The sequence below is a fragment of the Scyliorhinus canicula genome, chromosome 16 (genome assembly GCF_902713615.1).
Source record: "Scyliorhinus canicula chromosome 16, sScyCan1.1, whole genome shotgun sequence".
Lineage (NCBI taxonomy): Eukaryota > Metazoa > Chordata > Chondrichthyes > Carcharhiniformes > Scyliorhinidae > Scyliorhinus > Scyliorhinus canicula.
This window is the reverse complement of record NC_052161.1, coordinates 29,807,567-29,826,981: the sequence shown is the minus strand read 5'-3', so window position 1 is coordinate 29,826,981 and position 19,415 is coordinate 29,807,567. Positions and strand designations below refer to the sequence as shown.

Genomic DNA, 19,415 nt, shown 5'->3' with positions numbered 1-19,415 from the left:
TAACGTTAACATACATTTCCCCACCCGACTCAATCTTCACACAGCTCAACCATCTAACACCTGTCCGCCCGCCGCACCCCTTCAAAGTGCTGCTTCTGGTGACATTTTAATTTCCCCCGAGAAAGTCGACGAATGGCTGCCACCTCCGAGAGTACCCCAATATCGACCCTCTTAAGGCTCACTTTATTTTCTCAAGACTGAGAAACCCAGCCATGTCACTAACCCAGGTCTCTACACTCGGGGGGGGCTTTCGAGTCCCTCCACATCAAAAGGATCCATCTCCGGGCTACTGGGGAGGCAAAGGCCAGGGCATCGGCCTCTTTCATTCCTGGATCTTCTGACACTCCAAAGATTGCTACCTCTGGACTCTGCACCACCTAGCACTGTGGACATTGACTTCACAAAGCCCTGCCAAAACCCTCTGAGCTTAGGGCATACCCAGAACATGTGGACATGGTTTGCTGGGGTTCCCGTGCACCTCACACATCTATCTTCTACCCCAAAAAACTTGCTCATCCTCGCCGCCGTCATGTGTGCTCGGTGGACCACCTTAAATTGCATCAGGCTATGCCTGGCACATGAAGAGGAATTGACCCTGCTTACGGCGGCCGCCCCTAGACCTGCCTCTAACTCTCCACCTAACTCGTCCTCCCACTTGCCCTTAAGCTCCTCTACCGTGGTTTCCTCCGACTACAACAGCTCCTGGTAGATATCTGACACTTTCCCCTCCCCCACCCAGGTACCGGTCACTACTCTATCCTGTATCCCCTGTGGTGGCAGCAGCGGAAAGGCCGGTACCTGCTTTCTCAGGAAGTATCGCACTTGCAAATATCTAAAACCATTCCCTGCCGGCAGTTTAAACATATCCTCCAGCGCCATCAAGCTGGGAAAGCTCCCGTCTAAAAATAGATCCCCAATCTTTCTAATTCCTGCCCTCTGCAAGCTCTGGAACCCGCCATCCAACCTGCCCGGTGCAAACCTGTGATTGTTACAAATCGGAGTCCAGACCAACCTTCTTATACCTCCTCCATTGCCTCCAGATCCTCAGTGCCGCCACTACCACTGGATTTGTGGAGTATCGGGCCGGCGAGAATGGCAGGGCTTCCAGACTGGTGCCTTTACATGACGGCGCCTCCAACTGCTCCCATGCCGACCCCTCCCCCATTACCCACTTCCTAATCATGGCAATGTTAGCTGCCCAGTTTCAGAAGTTCGGCAGCGCCAACCCCATTTTCTTCACTTGCGGGGTTTTATTCGCCCATACAAAGCCCAAGATGATCTTGTTCACCCCCTTGAGAAAGGCCTTGGGGATGAAGATGGGGAGGCACTGAAAGACAAACAGAAATCTGGGGAGGACCCTGCCAGTGACAACGGGAGCATGTCCCATCTCTTAAAGTCCCCTTCCATTTCCACTACCAACCGGGATAGATTAAGCTTGTGCAGTGCCTCCCATATCCAAGCCACCTGGATTCCCAGATAGCGAAAGCTCTTCCCTACCATTCTAAGCGGCAGATCTCCCAGTCTCTCTTCCTGCCCTCTAGCCTGAATCTCGAACAATTCACTTGTCCCAATGTTCAATTTGTACCCCGAAAAACTGCCAAATTCCCCCAAGATCCGCATAACCTCCCCCATCCCCTCCAATGGGTCTGAAATGTACAAAAGCAAATCGTCCGCATAGAGCGAGACCCGGTGCTCCACCCCCGCTCCCCCCAAACCAGCCCCTGCCAGTTCCTCGAAGCTCTTAGCGCCATGGCCAGTGGCTCTATAGCTAGAGCAAACAATAACAGGGAGGTGCACACTTGCCTCTTCCCTCGATGAATTTAAGATACCCCATCCCCAGCCGGTTCATACGCACACTCGCTACAGGCGCCTGGTAGAGCAACAGCACCCAGCCAATAAAGCCCTCACCGAACCAAAATCTTCCCAGCGCCTCCCACAGGTACTCCCACTCCACCTGATCAAAAACGTTCACTGCATCCATTGCTACCACCACCTCCGCCTCTCGTCTTTCTGAGAGCATCATAATAACATTTAAAAGCCCCCGAACGTTGGCCTGAGTTGCCTACCCTTAACGAATCCCGTCTGGTCTTCCCCTATCATCCCCGGAATGCAGTCTTCTATCCTTGTGGCCAATATCTTAGCCAACAACTTGGCATCCACATTCAAAAGCGAGATCGGCCTATATGACCCACACTGCTCAGGATCCATCTCCCATTTAAGAATAAGTGAAATTGAGGCCTGCGACATTGTCGGGGAAGGATTCCCTTCTCTCTAGCCTCGTTAAATGTCCTCACCAGCAGTGGGCTCAATATCTCTGAGAACTTCTTATAAAATTCCACCGGGTAGCCGTCAGGCCCCGGGGCTTTGCCCGACTGCATGCCCTCCAGCCCCTTGATAATTTCCTCAATCTCAATTGGGGCTCCCAGCCCCTCCACCAGGTCCTCCTCCACCCTCGGAAACCTCAACTGTTCCAGAAATTGCCTCATCCCCTCCACTCAAGCCGGGGATTCCGACTGATATAATTTACTGTAGAATTCTTTTAAAAATTTGTTCACCCCCCACCGGGTCCAAGACCATGTTACCATCCCTATTCTTCACTCTACCAATCTCCCTTGCTGCGTCTCTCTTCCTAAGCTGTTGCGCCAACATCCTACTCGCCTTTTCCCCGTACTCCTAAACCACCCCCTTTACCTTCCTCAACTGTTCCACTGCTTTCCCTATGGTCAACAACTCCCAACACTGCCTGCAACTTCTGCCGCTCCCTCAGGAGCCCCGCGTCTGGGGCCTCTGTGTATCTCCTGTCCACCCGGACTATCTCCTCCACTAATCTCTCCCTCTCCGCCCGTTCCCCCTTTTCCCTGTGGGACTGAATCGAAATTAGCTCCCCTCTAACAACTGCCTTCAGAACTTCCCAAACCGTAGCTGCAGATACCTCTCCCGTGTCATTTGTTTCCAAGTAGTTCTCATGGACTTATTCACCCACCCACAGACCGCTTCATCCGCTAGCAACCCCACATCCAGTCTCCATAACGGACGTTGCCCTCTCTCCTTGCTAACCTGCAAATCCACCGAATGCGGGGCATGATCCGACACTGCAGTTGCCAAGTATACCGTCCCCACCAGCTTCTGTATTAGCGCCCTGCTCAGAACAAATAATTCAATACGAGGATAAACCTTATCGACGTGAGTAAAAAACGAAAACTCCTTCCCCTCAGCTGTGTAAATCTCCATGGGTCTATACTCCCCATCTGTACCATAAAGCCCTTCAACTCCTTTGCCACAGCCAGCTTCCTTCCTGACCTGGATATTGACTGGTCCAATTTCGGATCAAAGACCGTGTTAAAGTGTCCCTCCCCCCATGATCAGGTTTTGTGACTTTAAAACCTAGCACCCGCCTCATAAATTCCACGTCATCCCAGTTTGGAGCATACATGTTCACGGGCACCACTCGTACACCCTCCAACGTTCCACTCACCATTATGTACCTACTCCCCTTAGCTGACATGATTCTCCCAGCCTCAAATGCCACTCGCTTACTAATCAAAATTGCTCCCCCTCCCGTCTTTGAGTCCATCCCTGAGTGGAACACCTGGCTAACCATCCCTTCCTCAATTTCGACTGGTCTAGGACCTTAAGATGTGTCTCTTTTAGCATTGCCACGTCTGCCTTCAGTTCCCTTAGATGCGTGAACACTCGATCAGCCAGGATGCCCCCCCCCCCCCCCCCTGTGCTGACTAGCCATCACCCTTTTTAGGCCAACCCCGGGCCCGCGGCCCCCGCTTCCCCGAGCACCCCCATGAGCAGCAGCCATTCCCGACCTCTCACTTGTCATCCAACACCTCCACCTTGTTCTCCAGCACGGTTATATAGTCACCCTGGTCGGGTAACCTTTGTTCGATCTCCTGTATCACTTTCCCCTGGGTCTCCTGATTCAAGACTACTTGATCAATCGAAGCCTTGATCGGATCCAGCGTATCCTTTTTCAGCTTGGCAAAGCAATCCTCAAAAAAACTTCACCAGCTGCTCCGTCGACCACTGTGCCGTCTCTCCTCAGCCCTTGCCCTCCGCCATGCTGTCCTGCAGTACCAGCTCCGCTTGCTTCTCACTACCAGGTTTGAGTTGTTTTACACGGCCACTTCTGGTACAATTCACCATACACCAGAGAGGGCATCCTCCTTACTCTAGCACAGTTCACTGATTTATCCCATAAAATGTGAGAAAAGTCGGGGGAAAAAGATCTGAAAGTCTGTTACAGGCGGAAGCTATCGAATGTGCAACCTACTCCTCCATGGTCGCCACCGGAAGTCCTCTCCACAGATGTTGCCAGACATGCTTAGTATTTCCATCACTAAGGTTGTCTATTTCCACCTTTGTAACATTGCCTGACCTTCTCTGCTTCGGCTCATCTTTTGCTGAAACCCTCTTCCATGCCTTTGTAACTTCTAGACTTGACCATCTGTAAACTTGAGGTCATCCAAAGACACTACCCATATCATTACTAACACCAAATTCCATTTATTCACCAGCCCTCTGTGCTCACTGATCTACGATGGCTCCTGATTAAGCAATGCTCATCCTACCTAGATTTCAATTTTCTCCCCCTCTATCGCTTAATCCCCAGTCCAACAACCGTCTTTTATCTGCACTCTTCCAATTCTGGCATCTTAAATATTCCCTATTTTTAATTGCTCCACCGTTGGCAGCTGTGCCAAAACCCACCTCTTTAAACTTTTGGTCACCTGTCTTCATATGTCCAAATGTGGCTCGGTGTCATATTTTGCTTTTTACCTGTTATGGAATATTTGAGAATATTTTACTACATTCACAATGCTATATAAGTACTGTTCTTCATCTCATTGATTGGGAAGCAGGTGCTTCCGTTTATATGGGAAGAAAAATAAAAAAGGAAAATGCTAGATAAAATCAGCAGGTCCGGCAGCATCTGTGGAGGGAGAAACCGAGATAACGTTTCAAATCCATATGACTTCTTCAGAGCTGAAGAGAGATAGAAATGTGATTGATTATATAGTGGGAGAGGACAGAAAGTATGGGATATGTTGGAACTAAGGAGAGATTGACAAAGATGTCATGGGCACAAGACAAAGGAAATGTTTAAAGGTACCATTAAGGACTAAAGAAAGTGTTGATAGTGGCATAAAGTTAAGATAGCAGAGAATGTGTTAACAGGAGAACAAAGGCCAGTGGTCAGTGAAAGCAAAACTGAAAACAAGAGACCGGTGGCCCTGTCTGTGTTGGGGGGGCGATGAGGGGCAACACACACTGGAAGAACAACACCTCGTCTTCCGATTAGCCTTCTGGATTCAACATTTCACTTCATGACTTGGTCGCCTCAATGCTATCCTGGCTGCACCTTCCTCCATGCTAGCAAAACCTAAGCTCATCCAAAAGTCTATTGCGTATATCCTATACCACACTTGGATGCAGCTTATCATCCCCAACACGTTTTTTGCTGCTTCATTGCCACCCAGTCCTGCATTATCTCCTCTTCAGCATTTCTTTTTTATTAAATAAACAATTTTATTGAGGTAGTTTTTGGCTTTGTAAACAGTTACAGACATCAACAGAAAGAAAGCAAAAAAGGCAAAAATGTGCAAACATCCATGTACTTTCAATACTTCAATCGTAACATACTGCACAAGCCCGCTCCTCTCCCACCGGTACTACCCGCCATATTTTCCCTCCTACTCTACTCTACTCTACTCTATCCCCCCCACCCCCTCTCACTCTCCCGCAAAGAAGTCAATAAATGTTTGCCACCTCCGGGCGAACCCCTGTACAGATCCCCTCAAGGCGAACTTAATTTTTTCCATACCCAGGAAACTCGACATGTCCGCAAGCCACAACTCAGTCTTCGGGGGCTTTGAGTCCCTCTACGCCAATAGTATTCGTCGCCGGGCTATCAGGGAAGCAAAGGCCAAAACATCGGCCTCTTTCTCCCCCTGGACTCCCGGGTCTTCTGAAACCCCAAAAATTGCCACCCCTGGGCTCATCACCACCCTTGTTTTTAGCACCTGGGACATAACCCCCGCAAATCCCTCCCAGTACCCCCTCAGCTCAGGGCATGCCCAAAACATGTGAACGTGGTTCGCTGGTCCTCCCGCGCACCTAGCACATTTGTCCTCTATCCCAAAGAATTTGTTCATCCGAGCCACCGTCATATGGGCCCGGTGAACGACCTTAAATTGAATCAGCCCGAGCCTAGCACATGTCGCGGTCGAATTTACCCTACTCAGGGCCTCTGCCCACAGCCTGTCCTCCATTTCCCCGCCTAGCTCCTCCTCCCATTTAAGTTTCAGTTCCTCTGTCTGGGATGGTTGTCGCAGATTGGCGCCCAGACTGACGCCCCCATCTCCCCTACATGCCTCCTCCACTGGCCCCATATCCGCAGGGTCGCCACCACTACCGGGCTGGTGGTGTACTTGGCCGGCGGCAGCGGTAGAGGAGCCGTGACCAGGGCTGCCAAGCTGGAGCCCCTGCACAAAGCCGCCTTCACCCGCTCCCAAATAGACCCCGTACCCACCATCCACTTCCTTATCATAGCGATGTTGGCCGCCCAGTAATAATTAATCAGACTCGGCAAAGCCAGCCCTCCCTCGCTGCGGTTCCTCTCCAACATCGCCGCCTTCACCCGCGGGGATTTTCCCGCCCAGACAAAGCTCATGATCATCCTGTTAACTCTTTTGAAGAAGGACTGTGGGATAAAGATCGGGAGGCACTGAAAAATAAACAGAAATCTAGGGAGGATTGTCATCTTTACAGTCTGCACCCTCCCTGACAGCGGGAGTGCATCCCATCTCCAAAACTCTCCCTTCATTTGCTCCACCACCCTGGCCAAATTTAACTTATGCAGCCTGCCCCAGTCTCGTGCCACCTGGATTCCCAAATACCGGAAATTTTCCTCAACCAGCCTAAACGGTAGCCCTCTCAATCTGTTCTCCTGGCCCCTTGCCTGTACCACAAACATTTCACTCTTGGCCGTATTTAATTTGTATCCTGAGAACTGGCCGAACTTCCTCAGCATTCCCAGTATACTTCCCATCCCGGCCACTGGGTCCAACACGTACAGGAGCAGGTCGTCTGTGTAAAGAGAGACCCTATGTTCTACCCCGCCCCTCACCATCCCCTTCCATCCCTCTGCGGCTCTCAGTGCAATCGCCAGCGGCTCTATGGCCAGCGCAAACAGCAGCGGGGAGAGCGGGCAGCCCTGTCTGGTCCCTCGGTACAACCTAAAGTACTCCGACACTTCTCTGTTAGTCCTGACGCTGGCCCTCGGGCCTGATATAATAATTTGATCCAATCCCTCCCCGAACCCAAACCGTCCGAGCACCTCCCATAGATAGTCCCACTCCACCCGGTTAAAGGCCTTCTCGGCGTCCATTGCCACCACTACCTCCACCTCCCTACCTGCCGGGGGCATCATTATCACATTACCTAAGCTGTTCCACGGCCCTACTCGTGGATAGTGCCCCAGTTCCGCCTGTAGTCTCTGCCTCTTCCCGAGTAAAACCTCCCCCGGGGACTTCGCATGCTCTTCATCTATCCGACCCATTTCCCTGACCAATCTATCCATCTCTGCCCTGTCTGCCTTGGCTCTGTGGGCCCCAATTGAAATCAGCTCCCTCCGCACTACTGCCTTTAGCGCCTCCCACAGGGTCGCCGCTGAGACCTCCCCCGTGTCATTCACCTGCAAGTAATTTTGCATACACCTCCGAAGCCTCCTCCGACAGCAGTCCCACGTCTAGCCTCCATTGCGGGCGTTGGTAGCTCGCTCCCCCGATCTGCAGGTCTACCCAATGCGGGGCATGGTCTGAGATAGTAATTGCCGAGTATTCCGTGTTCTTTACCTCCCCTATACAATCCCTGCTTAGTACGAAGAAATCTATCCTAGAATATACTTTATGGACGTGCGAGTAAAACGAGTAGCCCCTTCCTGTCGGCTGTCTATCTCTCCAGGGATCCACTGCCCCCATTTGCTCCATAAACCCTTTCAGCTCCCTTGCCATTGCTGGGAGTCTACCCGTTCTTGGACACGACCGATCCAAAGCCGGGTCAAGGACCATGTTAAGGCCCCTCCCCCATTATTAGCCTGCGAGAATCCAGGTCAGAGATCTTCCCCAGCACTCTTTTAATGAAGTCCACGTCATCCCAGTTCGGGGCATATATATTCACCAGCACCACTCTTCTCCCCTCCAATCTGCCCTGTACCATCAGGTATCCGCCCCCCCTGTCTGCGGATGTGCCCTCCGCCTCAAGTTGCACGAGCTTGTTGATCATGATTGCCACCCCCCTGGACTTCGAGTCCAAGTCCGAGTGGAAGACCTGGCTAATCCAGCTCTTCCTTAGCCTGGTCTGGTCAGCCACTTTCAGATGTGTCTCCTGCAACATAATTACGTCTGCCCTCAGAGCCCGCAAGTGCGCGAACACCCACGCCCTCTTAACCAGCCCATTCAGTCCCTTGACGTTCCAGATGATCAGCCTGGTCGGGGGGCACAACCCACCCCCCCCACCACGCCGGTCAGCCATAGCCTTTCTCGGGCTGGCCCCCGGCCCGTGTCATTCCTGGCCCGCCCTTTGGCTGCCTCCACCCTCGACCTCCTTTCCAGTGCCTATTTCAAGTCCCTCCCACGTCAGCAGAACACCCCCCCCCCCCCCTCCCCCTCCACCACATCCCCCGATACCCCCACCCCTGCCATCCACTGGCTGTGATCTCTCTCTCTCTCTCTCCCCCCCCCCCCCCCCCCCCCCCCCCAACCTCCCACCTGACTCCCTTGACTAGCCAATCTGCTAGCCCGGTGACTCAACACTCCGGCACCTTCCTGTCTCATTCCCATTGTTTCCCCGTCCTCCTCCCCACTCCACGGCGCCCCAACCCACTGGAGCAAGCCGGCTCCAGTGTCCTCCGCAAGCTGCACAAAAAGTACAAATCTGCCCAAAAAGGAAAAAACAGAAAAAAGAGGGGGGAAAAAAACATGTGAAAAAAGAGGAAAAAAAAGTAAACCCCCCAAACCAGTGTCCATGAACAAAGGAAAGAGTCACAAATGTTCCGCTTGGCACCTTTGGCCCAGCAAACCGTTGAACAGCAGTCCAGGCCCATTCGGCGTACCTTCCCACGGTAATCCTCGGGCCCTAATTCGCATCCGTGGGGCCTCTTTTCGGGACCAGCCCCTGATCCCTCGCAAAGTCCATCGCTTCTTCGGGCTCGGAGAAGTAGTGGTGTTGACCCTGGTGTGTGATCCATAGGCGAGCCGGGAACAGCAGACCAAACTTCACGTGCTTCTTGAACAGCACCTCCTTGACATTCTTAAAGGCTGCTCGCCGCCGAGCCACCTCCTGGCTTAGGTCCTGGTAAATGCGGAGAACACTGTTGTTCCACATGCTGCTCCTGGCGCTGTTTGCCCACCGCAGCACCCGCTCCTTGTCCACGAACCTGTGGAACCTAATCACCATCGGGCTGGGGGGGGTCCGCCCGGCCGCCCCTGCCTCGCCTGCACCCTGTGTGCCCCCTCCAGCTCCGGCGGTCGCGGAAAGGCTTCGGCCCCCATCAGCTGCTTCAACAGGTCTGCTACAAACGCTGCGGCATCAGCTCCCTCAGCCCCCTCCAGGAGGCCGACCATCCTCAGGTTGTTCCTGCGGACTCTATTCTCCAGCTCCTCCACTCTATCCAGCAGTTTTCTCTGCCGCTCTTTCAGCCCGTCAACTTCTAGCGCCGCAACCGTCTGCGCATCCGCCTGCTCCTCCACCGCCTCTCCCAGCTCCTTAACTTTAACATCTTGCGCATCCAGCCTCTGGTTCAGCTGATCCACCGCTTTCTGGATTGGGTCCAAGCTGTCCTGCTTCAGCGCTTCAAAACTGGATTTCATTACCTGGAGCATGTTATCCAGCGCCTGCTGGATTGCTGAGTCCGGGGTCCGTGTGTCCGCCATCTTCGGTCCCAGGTAATTTTCTTCAGGTCCTTGCCTCTGTCCCTTTTTCTCCTTTTTCTTCTGCCTTCTGGACTCCCGCTGTTCCATGTGCCGCAGCCCGCTCCTCAGCACTTTTGCTGCCGCCTTCCTTCTCCCAGCTCCTTAACTTTTACCTCTTGAGCATCTGAAGTGGGTCCAAGTTGTCCTGCATCAGCGACTCCAAAACTGTTTTTCTTCTCCTGGAGCAAGAAAGGTCCGTGTGTCCGCCATCTTAAGTTTCAGGTCAGTTTCCTCTGCTCCTTGCCTCTGTCTCTTTCTCTCTCTCTTCCTCTACCTCCTGGCCTCCCACTGTTCCATCGATTGCAGCCCGCTCTCCAGCACTTTCGTGGCCGTCTTTTTGCCGCTCCGTGGTCCCGCTATCGCGGGGAATCAGCCCTAAAGCCCCGCCGGAGTGAGAGCCCGCCGAATGTGCGGCTCACTCAAGCATCGCCGCCACCGGAAGTCCCTCTTCAACATTTCTATCCTCATGTTTTAATTCCTTTATGGTCTTCCCTTCTCATCTCTCATCCTGTATCCTCCCCTCCCCCCAACCCCTGCTCACCAGTGTGCTCTTTAACTGCATGTTGTAGCGTCTCTGACATACCTCACCATGTACGTGAAACCCAATAAAATCGAGCCGCAGGTTAGCAATTGTTTTTAAAACCAGAGATTTAACATTAACTTTTGCTTTTGCAGTTCAAAATGGTGCCAGTGGTGAATGGGAGAAAAAAGTGATTGAATATTTCAGAGAGAAGCTAAAGGAGACGACTGCATCAAGTTGGGTAGGTGGTTATATTGTGTATATGGTTCAAATGCAATGGTAGTGGAAACTAAAGAGTTCTCTTGTCAGAAATGCATGGAATTGAACCATTTTGAAATATTGGAAGTTACAGTTTCTGAAGTCTGTGTGAAATTTGCATTCTCCAGGTGTCTGCGTGGATTTCCTCCTAGAGTCTCCGGTTTTCTCCCACAGTCCAAAGATGTTATGGGGGGTGGTGGTTAGTGAGCCTAGGTAGAGTGCTCTTTTGGAGGGAAGGTGCAGACTCGATGGGCCACACTGTAGGGATTCCAAGGAAGCTTTTATAAATGAAGGGACAGTTTAGTGTGGCCAATCCAGCTACCCTGCACATCTTTGGGTTGTGGGTGTGAGACCCACGCAGGCTTGTGGAGACGTGTACACTCCACATAGACAGTGACCCGGGGCTGGGATCGAGCCCGGGTCCTTGGCGCTGGAAGGCAGCAGCAATGCTTTATTTTTAATGGTCCAACATTTTTATTTCCTACAAAATTCTTGGATTCACTTACGTTTACATGGGCTTCAGAGGGGGTCCACGCGGGATGTTATCGCCTGGCCTGAAACACCCTTTATTTGTTTTAACAAATTTCTGGTGAATGTCATATTGAAATATTGGGTTCAAGAGCATTATAGCAATTGTGACAGAAAAATGATGCAGTATGTTGGTGGTTAATTGATTATGTTGTTAAAGATGCATGGGATCTGTAATGCTATATGATGAATAAACCTAACAAAGAAACGATCAATGTGTTTCACCATCAGGCTTAGATTCATTTAACGTTGTGGATAGCACATTGTGAGACCATTGACTGATCTGCAACCAAGCCCCTTATACCCATCTGCCCCAAATCCTCTTAGAACATTGGTTAAGAAGCATTTATCATTCTCGGGTTTAAATGTAACAATTGATCTAGCTTGCCAAACCTCCTTGAACTCACCTTCCAGACCCATGACTGTTATCATCTAGAAGGACAAAAGCAGCAGACATAAGGGAATGCTGCTACCTGCAAGTTCCTTCCCAAGGCCCACACCATGCTGACTTGCAACTATATCACTGTTCCTTTATTGCCACTGGATCAAGATCCTGGAAAGCCCTAGCAGCAGTGTGGGTGCACCTGCATCAGAGGGACTGTAGCAGTTTAAGAAGGTCCCTTGCCACTACCTTCTCCAGGGCAGTTAAGATTATGCACTAAATGCTGGCCTTGCCAGGGATGCTAACATTCTGCAAAATAATTTTAAAAGTCTACCCCTCTGTGCGTATAATTGTTTCCTAATTTTGCTCATGAACGTTCTGGCTCAAATTTTGCCATGCCTGCTCGTCATTGACTCCCAACCTCTGGAAATTGTTTCCCTTTGCCTACATGACCTGTTTCCCCCTCCCCTTTCAAGGGAGCAGCAGAGCTGGAATGCAGAGAGAGAATTGTATTCCTTCTAGCCACATTTGTGTAACTGCTGTCTGCTTTCCATTGGCGAGAGCCTTCAAAACTGTTTCATTATTAAAGTTAAATGGTATGGATGAAAGTTGGTGGAATGAGAGAGGTCATTCTCTCAGTGGCTAACATGGGATTCCCTGTAAATAATTTGGTTGAAATATAGTTTTTGCCTCCTCTTAGGTGCCTTCCTTGAATGATGTTCCACTGCATTATTTAAAGCCAAATAGTTTGGTGAAATTCCGTTGTATGGTCCAGGATATGTTTGATCCAGAGTTTTATATGGGAATTTATGAAACTGTGGAGACAGCGGCGAAGTCTAAAGTAAGTATTTTGGGGGTAGAAATTAAAGAAACTTTTAAAAGGAAAATATTCATCTAGTCGTGGGTCTTGAAGATGACGGCAGCTAAGACCAGTCATGTCTCTGTTGTGCTTGTCAACTGGATTGCCAGCTGACCCAGTTTTATTGGGAACTCACAAGAACTATTACTATTTTGTACATTATTTGTGCAGTCTTCCAACTTGGAAATGAAAGAACTGTGATGAATGTAGGAATTTCAGAAATATTGTATTATAGGTATTTGATGCAGTAAGGGTTAAAAGTCGGCGCGTGTGTATGACTGCTGCAGTAGTGTTTTTAAAAATCCTGGTTTGCAAGACAGCTCGGCGCTTTGGAGCTATATGGTGCAATTAAAGCATCGTAAAAGTTTGTGCTGATGGACTTTTATTTATATTAAAAGGGATCCCTACAGAATAGTTAATTAGAGACGCGTGCAGCTTAGCTAGATAATGTAGTTTGTGGGAGGAGCCAAGGATTGAAGGAGGTTTTAAAGGTTAGTTTTTGGCTGGAAGGTGAGCTGAGGAGGTTTTCTGAAGAAATACAGCCAGAGATTCTGCATTATTCTGACAGAAAATCAGGTGTCCTTATTTCAAGCAGTCTCAAAAGATCATCTCAAAGTGGAGTATTCAAAATATTTCTATACAGCAAGTGTCCCTGAGTGCTAGCTGTATTTAAAAGTGGATTGAGATCAGAAATGGCTTTATTGTTTGATTGGGAATAATGAAATTAAAATGAAAATCGCTTATTGTCACGAGTAGGCTTCAATGAAGTTACTGTGAAAAGCCCCTAGTCACCACATTCCGGCGCCTGTCCGGGGAGGCTGGTACGGGAATCGAACCGTGCTGCTGGCCTGCTTGGTCTGCTTTAAAAGCCAGCGATTTAGCCTGGTGAGCTAAACCAGCCCCTGGGAGCAGTTAACGGTTATCGTGACATTATTGATTAGCACTGTTTAAGGGGTAAGTAAGCTGTTTTCTTGATCGATGTTAAAGATATTTTAATGCTGTGTTAGTAATAAAGTTTGTTTTGATATACCATATTCCTATTTTGTGTGAAATCACTCCTGGAGCGAGGTATCCTTTCCTCACAGTCTTACAAAATTCAAATAAAATATTGGGGTTTCAGTCCAGTATTTGCTGTGTTCTAGTCCGGGATTGTAATGTGTGGCATCTTTCTTCGGATGTGGCCTGTCATTCAAACAACAAACAAATTGAAAAATGTTAAAATTAAACCAACATACTGCGAGTGCTGAAAATCTGAAATAAGAACAGAAAAAGCTGGAAAAGCTCAAACAGGTCTTGGCAGCATCTGTGGAGAGAGAAACAGAGTTAACATTTCATGTCCAATATGACTCATTGTGTTATATTATGTTGACAATTGATTTTCTTCTTGGCTTCAAGACCTGAGCCTTAAAATATTTGCCTGCTTTTGCCCACCCTGTAACTTTCTTTGCCCTTTTAACTTCTGTGTCCATCAAACATTTTCACACAAGTGTACCTTTTATACCTTTTTTGGTTACGTTTTAAAGAGGAGGTTGGCCTGCTCTGTTAATTTGAGTCTCAAAAGGCTTTTGGAGACACATTTCCTAACTGTGCCTTGTGGCCACCTTGTGCTCTGAGGTTCATGAGGAGAGAGCCTAGGACCAGAGGGCATAATCTCAGTAAGGGGTCACCCGTTTCGGACAGAGATGAGCATACATTTTCTTCTGTTTGAGGGTAGTGAACCTGAGGAATTCTTTGCTGCTGCGAGCTGGATTGTCCAGTATGTTCAAGGCTGAAACAACCAGATTTTTAATCAAGAAAGGAATCGAGGGCTATGGGGGCAAGGGAGGAGAGTGGAGTTGATTATCAGATTAGGCAGGATCTCATTGAATGACAGAGCACACCCGATGGACCGAATGACTGGCTTCTGCTCTATAGCTTAAGATGTGGCTTTGAGGAGGTGCCCAAGAATCGCCTAAAGAGACTGGTTTCTTAGAACAGAGGAGTAGAGTACTTGGTAATCTCTGGTATCACTGGCCACCGGTTTCTTTCTTATTTCTAAGTTTCCCACCTACGAGTCTGCAGAGCTCCTCCGACTGACACCCTTTTCCCTGGGGCCATAAATAGGAAGTTCTTTGAGTAAAAATGAATATAGCTACTGTCCCACACAAAAAAGAATCAGCTTTTTGTCAGGTGTGGGTGGGACTCTTGTTTTTAAGAAATAGAAAGCAAACACTTCTGTTCTCTGGGACTGCGCTAGAGTGCACAGAACAGCTGTGCTCTGTTCAACTCCAAGCTGAGCTCCAATCCAAATATCCTATTTAATAACAAACTCAAAATATATTTTGGGTTCTGCGTTTGTGGCCCGTGCCTCCCTGTGTATACAGCAGCCAGAAACATTACAATGCAACTGCTTTCACCTGAGCAGCAAATCTACTGTCACATCCAGTTCTCCGTCCCTGCAAATCATGGTCCAGCATTCGATACTTTTGGTTTTAATCTGGCAAGTACCAGTTTTAATGTTTTGAACAGTTCCTTGCCAGTAGTTCCCATTGAGCCATAACAGCAAAATAAACAAGTCCTTTTTGATCTTGGGCAAGTTGATATTGCGAGCGAAAACCACGATGTGTGTTGCATCGGCACAGCCAGTAATTTGTAGGATTGTGTCAGATTTGCCACTCCTTGCTTGCAGCAGCATAGAACACATCTGTCATTTTCTCTGAAATAGGGTTTCGTTATGGGGGGAAGAAAATCGTGCCGTTTTTGTGTGGTGCAGATGTTTGATCTCGGTGCCAATTTATGCTTTCCCGATGCTATCCCTAATGCCACATTGGGTCGGGGATTTTTGTCAGAACCACTAAATGTGATTTCCAAGTTCAGGAACGAGGTTTGCTATTTATATTTTGATGAGCTTTATGTGTTCTTTCCTTGGGATCAATATGGTTTAAGGTTTTTTAAAAAATAAGCTCCGAATCCTTCGCAATTAAAGAAGTGTCAGTTTAATAGTCCACAAGGGGTTTCTGGGTTGCTTGGAACACGTCAATTTAAAATGACAGATCTGTGCAGACAATTCAGGCCGGGATCATCTGGACTGGTAATAAACCGTAACGCAGTTGAAACACACTGCTCACCTAGTGGTTATCTATAGCTGCCATCAATGCAAACTCACCCCAACTTTCAGGTTTTCTGCGATAGATTGATAATCAGAAGTCTGAATTACTTAAATTTGATGGTTTATTTTAGTGCATTTTAAAGGAACTCCCACTTTCGGTGCAGCTGGCAATGTGAGTTTGCATCAGTGGCTCCCCTCCCTAAATATTTTCTTTGCAGCATGTTTCCCCACCCACTCCCTCCCAGATGATCAATAGAGAGCGTAATCTCCCTGTAAAAATTGTTTAATTAGATCAGAATATGTCGTACTTGGCATCGTTCCTCATCACTGTTATTTCTTTAATTATTAGGCATATGGGGTGGTGCAGTGGTTAGCATTGCTGTCTCACGGCACCGAGGACCAGGGTTCGAACCTGGCCTCAGGTCACTGTCCGTGTGGAGTTTGCACATTCTCTCCATGTCTGCGTGGGCCTCAACCCCACAACACAAAGATGTGCAGGGTAGGTGGATTGTCCATGCTAAATTGCCCTGTAATGGGTGGGGGGTGGAATTTGGTACTCTGAATTTACTTTAAAAGATTTTTTCAAAACACATTTGGCATATATAGCTGTCTTTTAGAAGTGATGGATTTCTAAAGAACTGAACCACTTTGTAGTGGAATTATCCTTCAGCCCATGACTCTTTTAAAATGAAATCTTGTACAGAAATTTAATGGAATGTCGATTAGAGTAGACCTGAAACACTGCTCTTTGATGTTCTAGGATGGCAGGGAAAGGCTTTAGGATAGTGAAGAGCTTATTTAACACGGACATCAGAAAGCATTCTTTATGGAGACGGTGATGTCCACCTGGAGTGGATTGCTGGGTGGGTAGTTAAATAAACCACTGGCTGCTGTGATAGAAACCCCGTCGAGATGATATTCTGGAAGGATGATATCAGATGAGCCGAAGAGTCATCTTTAAATAAACCTCTGTATTAATGTGAAATGGATTTCCCAAGGTGCATCATGTCTGGACTGCTACTGCATTACCTTCAATGGATTCAGCTTTCACAAACCAGCACTCTTAGCAAATAATATGCTACATAATACTGGCAGCTCCCTTGTTTGATTTTATTTGAACTTGAGCTAGAAGCATGATTTTTGCTTTGTGATTGAATTTTTTCAATTTAAGCTTTTTCAACTTTTTTAATATTTCTCTTGTGTAAAGGTTACAAATTGCTTTTGATAGGTTCTACGCTTTGGAAAATACAAAGATGTTGCTGAATGTGGGGTAAGTAGATGTCCCCTATATAGTTGTCCACAATTCACTTTGCCTAATTATTAAGGCAAGTACCAAATTCCACAGATTTTTAGTGTTTCAAATGTAGTTAATGAGTGGGTTACACCATCCAGAAACAAGGTGTTGCCATCCTGACGAAAGAATGGTAAAACTGGGTTGTGTAGAGGGTTCAGTTTGGGGGTGCTGGTGGCGGCATCTCGCCAGGGAAGGGGCTGGAGAGAGAATTATTTAATTTTGGAGGAGTGGTTGGTTTGTCAGCTGGATGAGTTGAAGGAAAAAGTCAAGCTCTGATGTGTTTAGGTTCCTTTAGTTTTGTTTGACGAACGTTCCCGGCACTCCCAGTGATGCTGCCATCAACCTTACTGGAGAGGATTTTAATCCCGTGCGAGGTCGGAAGAGGGTAGTGCTTCTTGAGGTATATGGATGGATTTTGGGGAAGGATCTGGTCTCGATAGAAGTACAAATGGGGGGAGGAGCTGGGGCCTATATTGGCAGGGGAGGTGTGGAGCGAGCCTCCCCCCTGCAGAGTGAGCGCTATGTCTTCCTGTGCGACGCTGAGTCTGATCCAGTTCGAGGTAATGTTCATGGCGCACCTTGCTATGGCCAAACTGAGTCATTTCTTTGCAGGCTTGAGGGTAGGTGCGAGTACTGTTCGAAAGGGCCTGTGAATCATACGCACAGGTTCTGGTCCTGCCCAAGCTAGTGAGTTTTTGGATTTCTTGTTTCAGCACCGTATCGTCGATTCTGAACATTGAGTTGAAACCCTGTTCTTTAGTGGCTTTATTTTGGGTGTCGGATATGCAGAGCCGTGGACAGAGATGGGGGCAGATGACCTGGCCTTTGCCTCTCAGATATCTCGGAGGCGAATCTTGATGGGCTGGAGGCTGGCAACGCCACCTAGTGCTTTGTCGTGGCTGGGTGACTTGATGGAATTTTTACATCTGGCAAAGTCAATTGCACTGTGAGAGGGTCAATTGAAGGAGATGGAACTGTTTATATTGTATTTTAAGGATTTGGTCACTGTTAGCAGTAGCTGTCGGGGGGTGGGGTGGAGGTAACAATGGTTTATTATTTTTGTTCTTTTAGTTTATTGATGATGTTTGGATATGGTGTATTGTTTGGTATAAAATGACAAACATCGAATAAAAATATATATTTTTTGAAAGAAAGAATGTTACGGCTAATGTAAGCCACATTTACAAGGTTCTAGTTCAATGACATCTGATGTGATGATTAGGTGCAATTTTACTTTACAACAGTAGATGGAGCTAGCACTAAAGGTAAAGTTGGCTGAATGCTGAAGAGAAAGAAAATATTCAAAATACGTTTATTTAACAAAGGCACAAGTCCCTTTTTATCAACAATGGTCACAGACTCATCTTATAAAATATCATTGCTCATTGGTTGTTCTTTATCTTTCATTCTGTAAAAATGCTGCTTCAACTTCCTTTCATCTTTCATTTGTACATGTCTGTGTTTACATGTCCTTACTGCCAACATTTTGGCGCAATTGGTGACACACCCACTTGTGCAAAAGAAGGTTGTGCTCTCGCCCAAGAGCTTTTTTTTTTAATTCGTTCATGGGATGTGGGCGCCACAGGTTGTGCCAGCATTTATTGCCCATCACCATTTACCCTTGAGGGGGCATTGCTGTGGGTCTGAAGTCACATATAGGCCAGACCAGGTAAGGATGACAGATTTCCTTCCCTGAAGGACATTAGTGACCCAGATGGATTTTTACAACAATCAACATTGGTTGCACGGTCATCATCAGATTTCTATTGAATTCAAATTTCACCATCTGCAGTGGCGGGATTTGAACCTGGGTCCCCAGAGCATTACTCTGGGTTTCTAGTTTACTAGTCAAGTGATAATACCACTATGTCACCGCCTCCCCCTTATTTAGAACCATTGTCATTGAATTTCCAAAGATATTTTGCTGAGATTCGACTCTGTAAGCGCCAGTGTAATTCTAGCACTCCATCCAAGTGACCTGTTCCTTCCATTGTGAGCATTGCTGGTGAGTTTTAAGCTGGTTGTTGAATTATTGAAGACTTTATAGTTCAGTTTGATCCTCCTATCAGTCAGTGCCCAAGTATGCATTTTCCAGCAGGTTATTGATTCCAGGACTGTTGAGACCAATTACAACACCCCATCCAGTCATCTTGACTGGAATTAGTTGCTGGCATTGGTATCACTAACATAGACCATTTATGGGAATACAGCTCCGTTTTAAGTTTTAAAATGCTGCTGTTTGTAATCTTTCATCGTGTACATTGGAGGGAAGTGCTGGATTAGTGTATGATGATTTGATTTTGTTGGCATCTTACAGAATTTATTTTCTCCCCAGCTCCAACAAGACGTTGCCTTAAACTCTGCCAAATGTGTCACCCAGGAGAGGCAGACATTTTACTGCATTCCAGTGCCTGGAGAGTCAGAGTGGGTCAAAGAAATATCCTTTTGGTGACATGGGTTCCTTCAGCTTCAGTGTGAGAGGCTTTTCATCTGAATGAATAAA

At 47.9% G+C, this 19,415-nt stretch overlaps 1 protein-coding gene across 1 annotated transcript in view; it reads left to right on the top strand.

Annotated features, from left to right (window-relative positions):
• The window catches only part of LOC119979395 (minichromosome maintenance complex binding protein), a 42,378-nt gene that overhangs the window by 2,602 nt on the left and 20,361 nt on the right, over positions 1-19,415 (top strand). The window contains exons 2-5 of the mRNA XM_038821549.1: positions 10,659-10,744; positions 12,372-12,512; positions 16,847-16,888; positions 19,248-19,349. Of these exons, the coding sequence (XP_038677477.1) occupies positions 10,659-10,744; positions 12,372-12,512; positions 16,847-16,888; positions 19,248-19,349 (371 nt within the window). The remainder of the gene's footprint in view (positions 1-10,658; positions 10,745-12,371; positions 12,513-16,846; positions 16,889-19,247; positions 19,350-19,415) is intronic.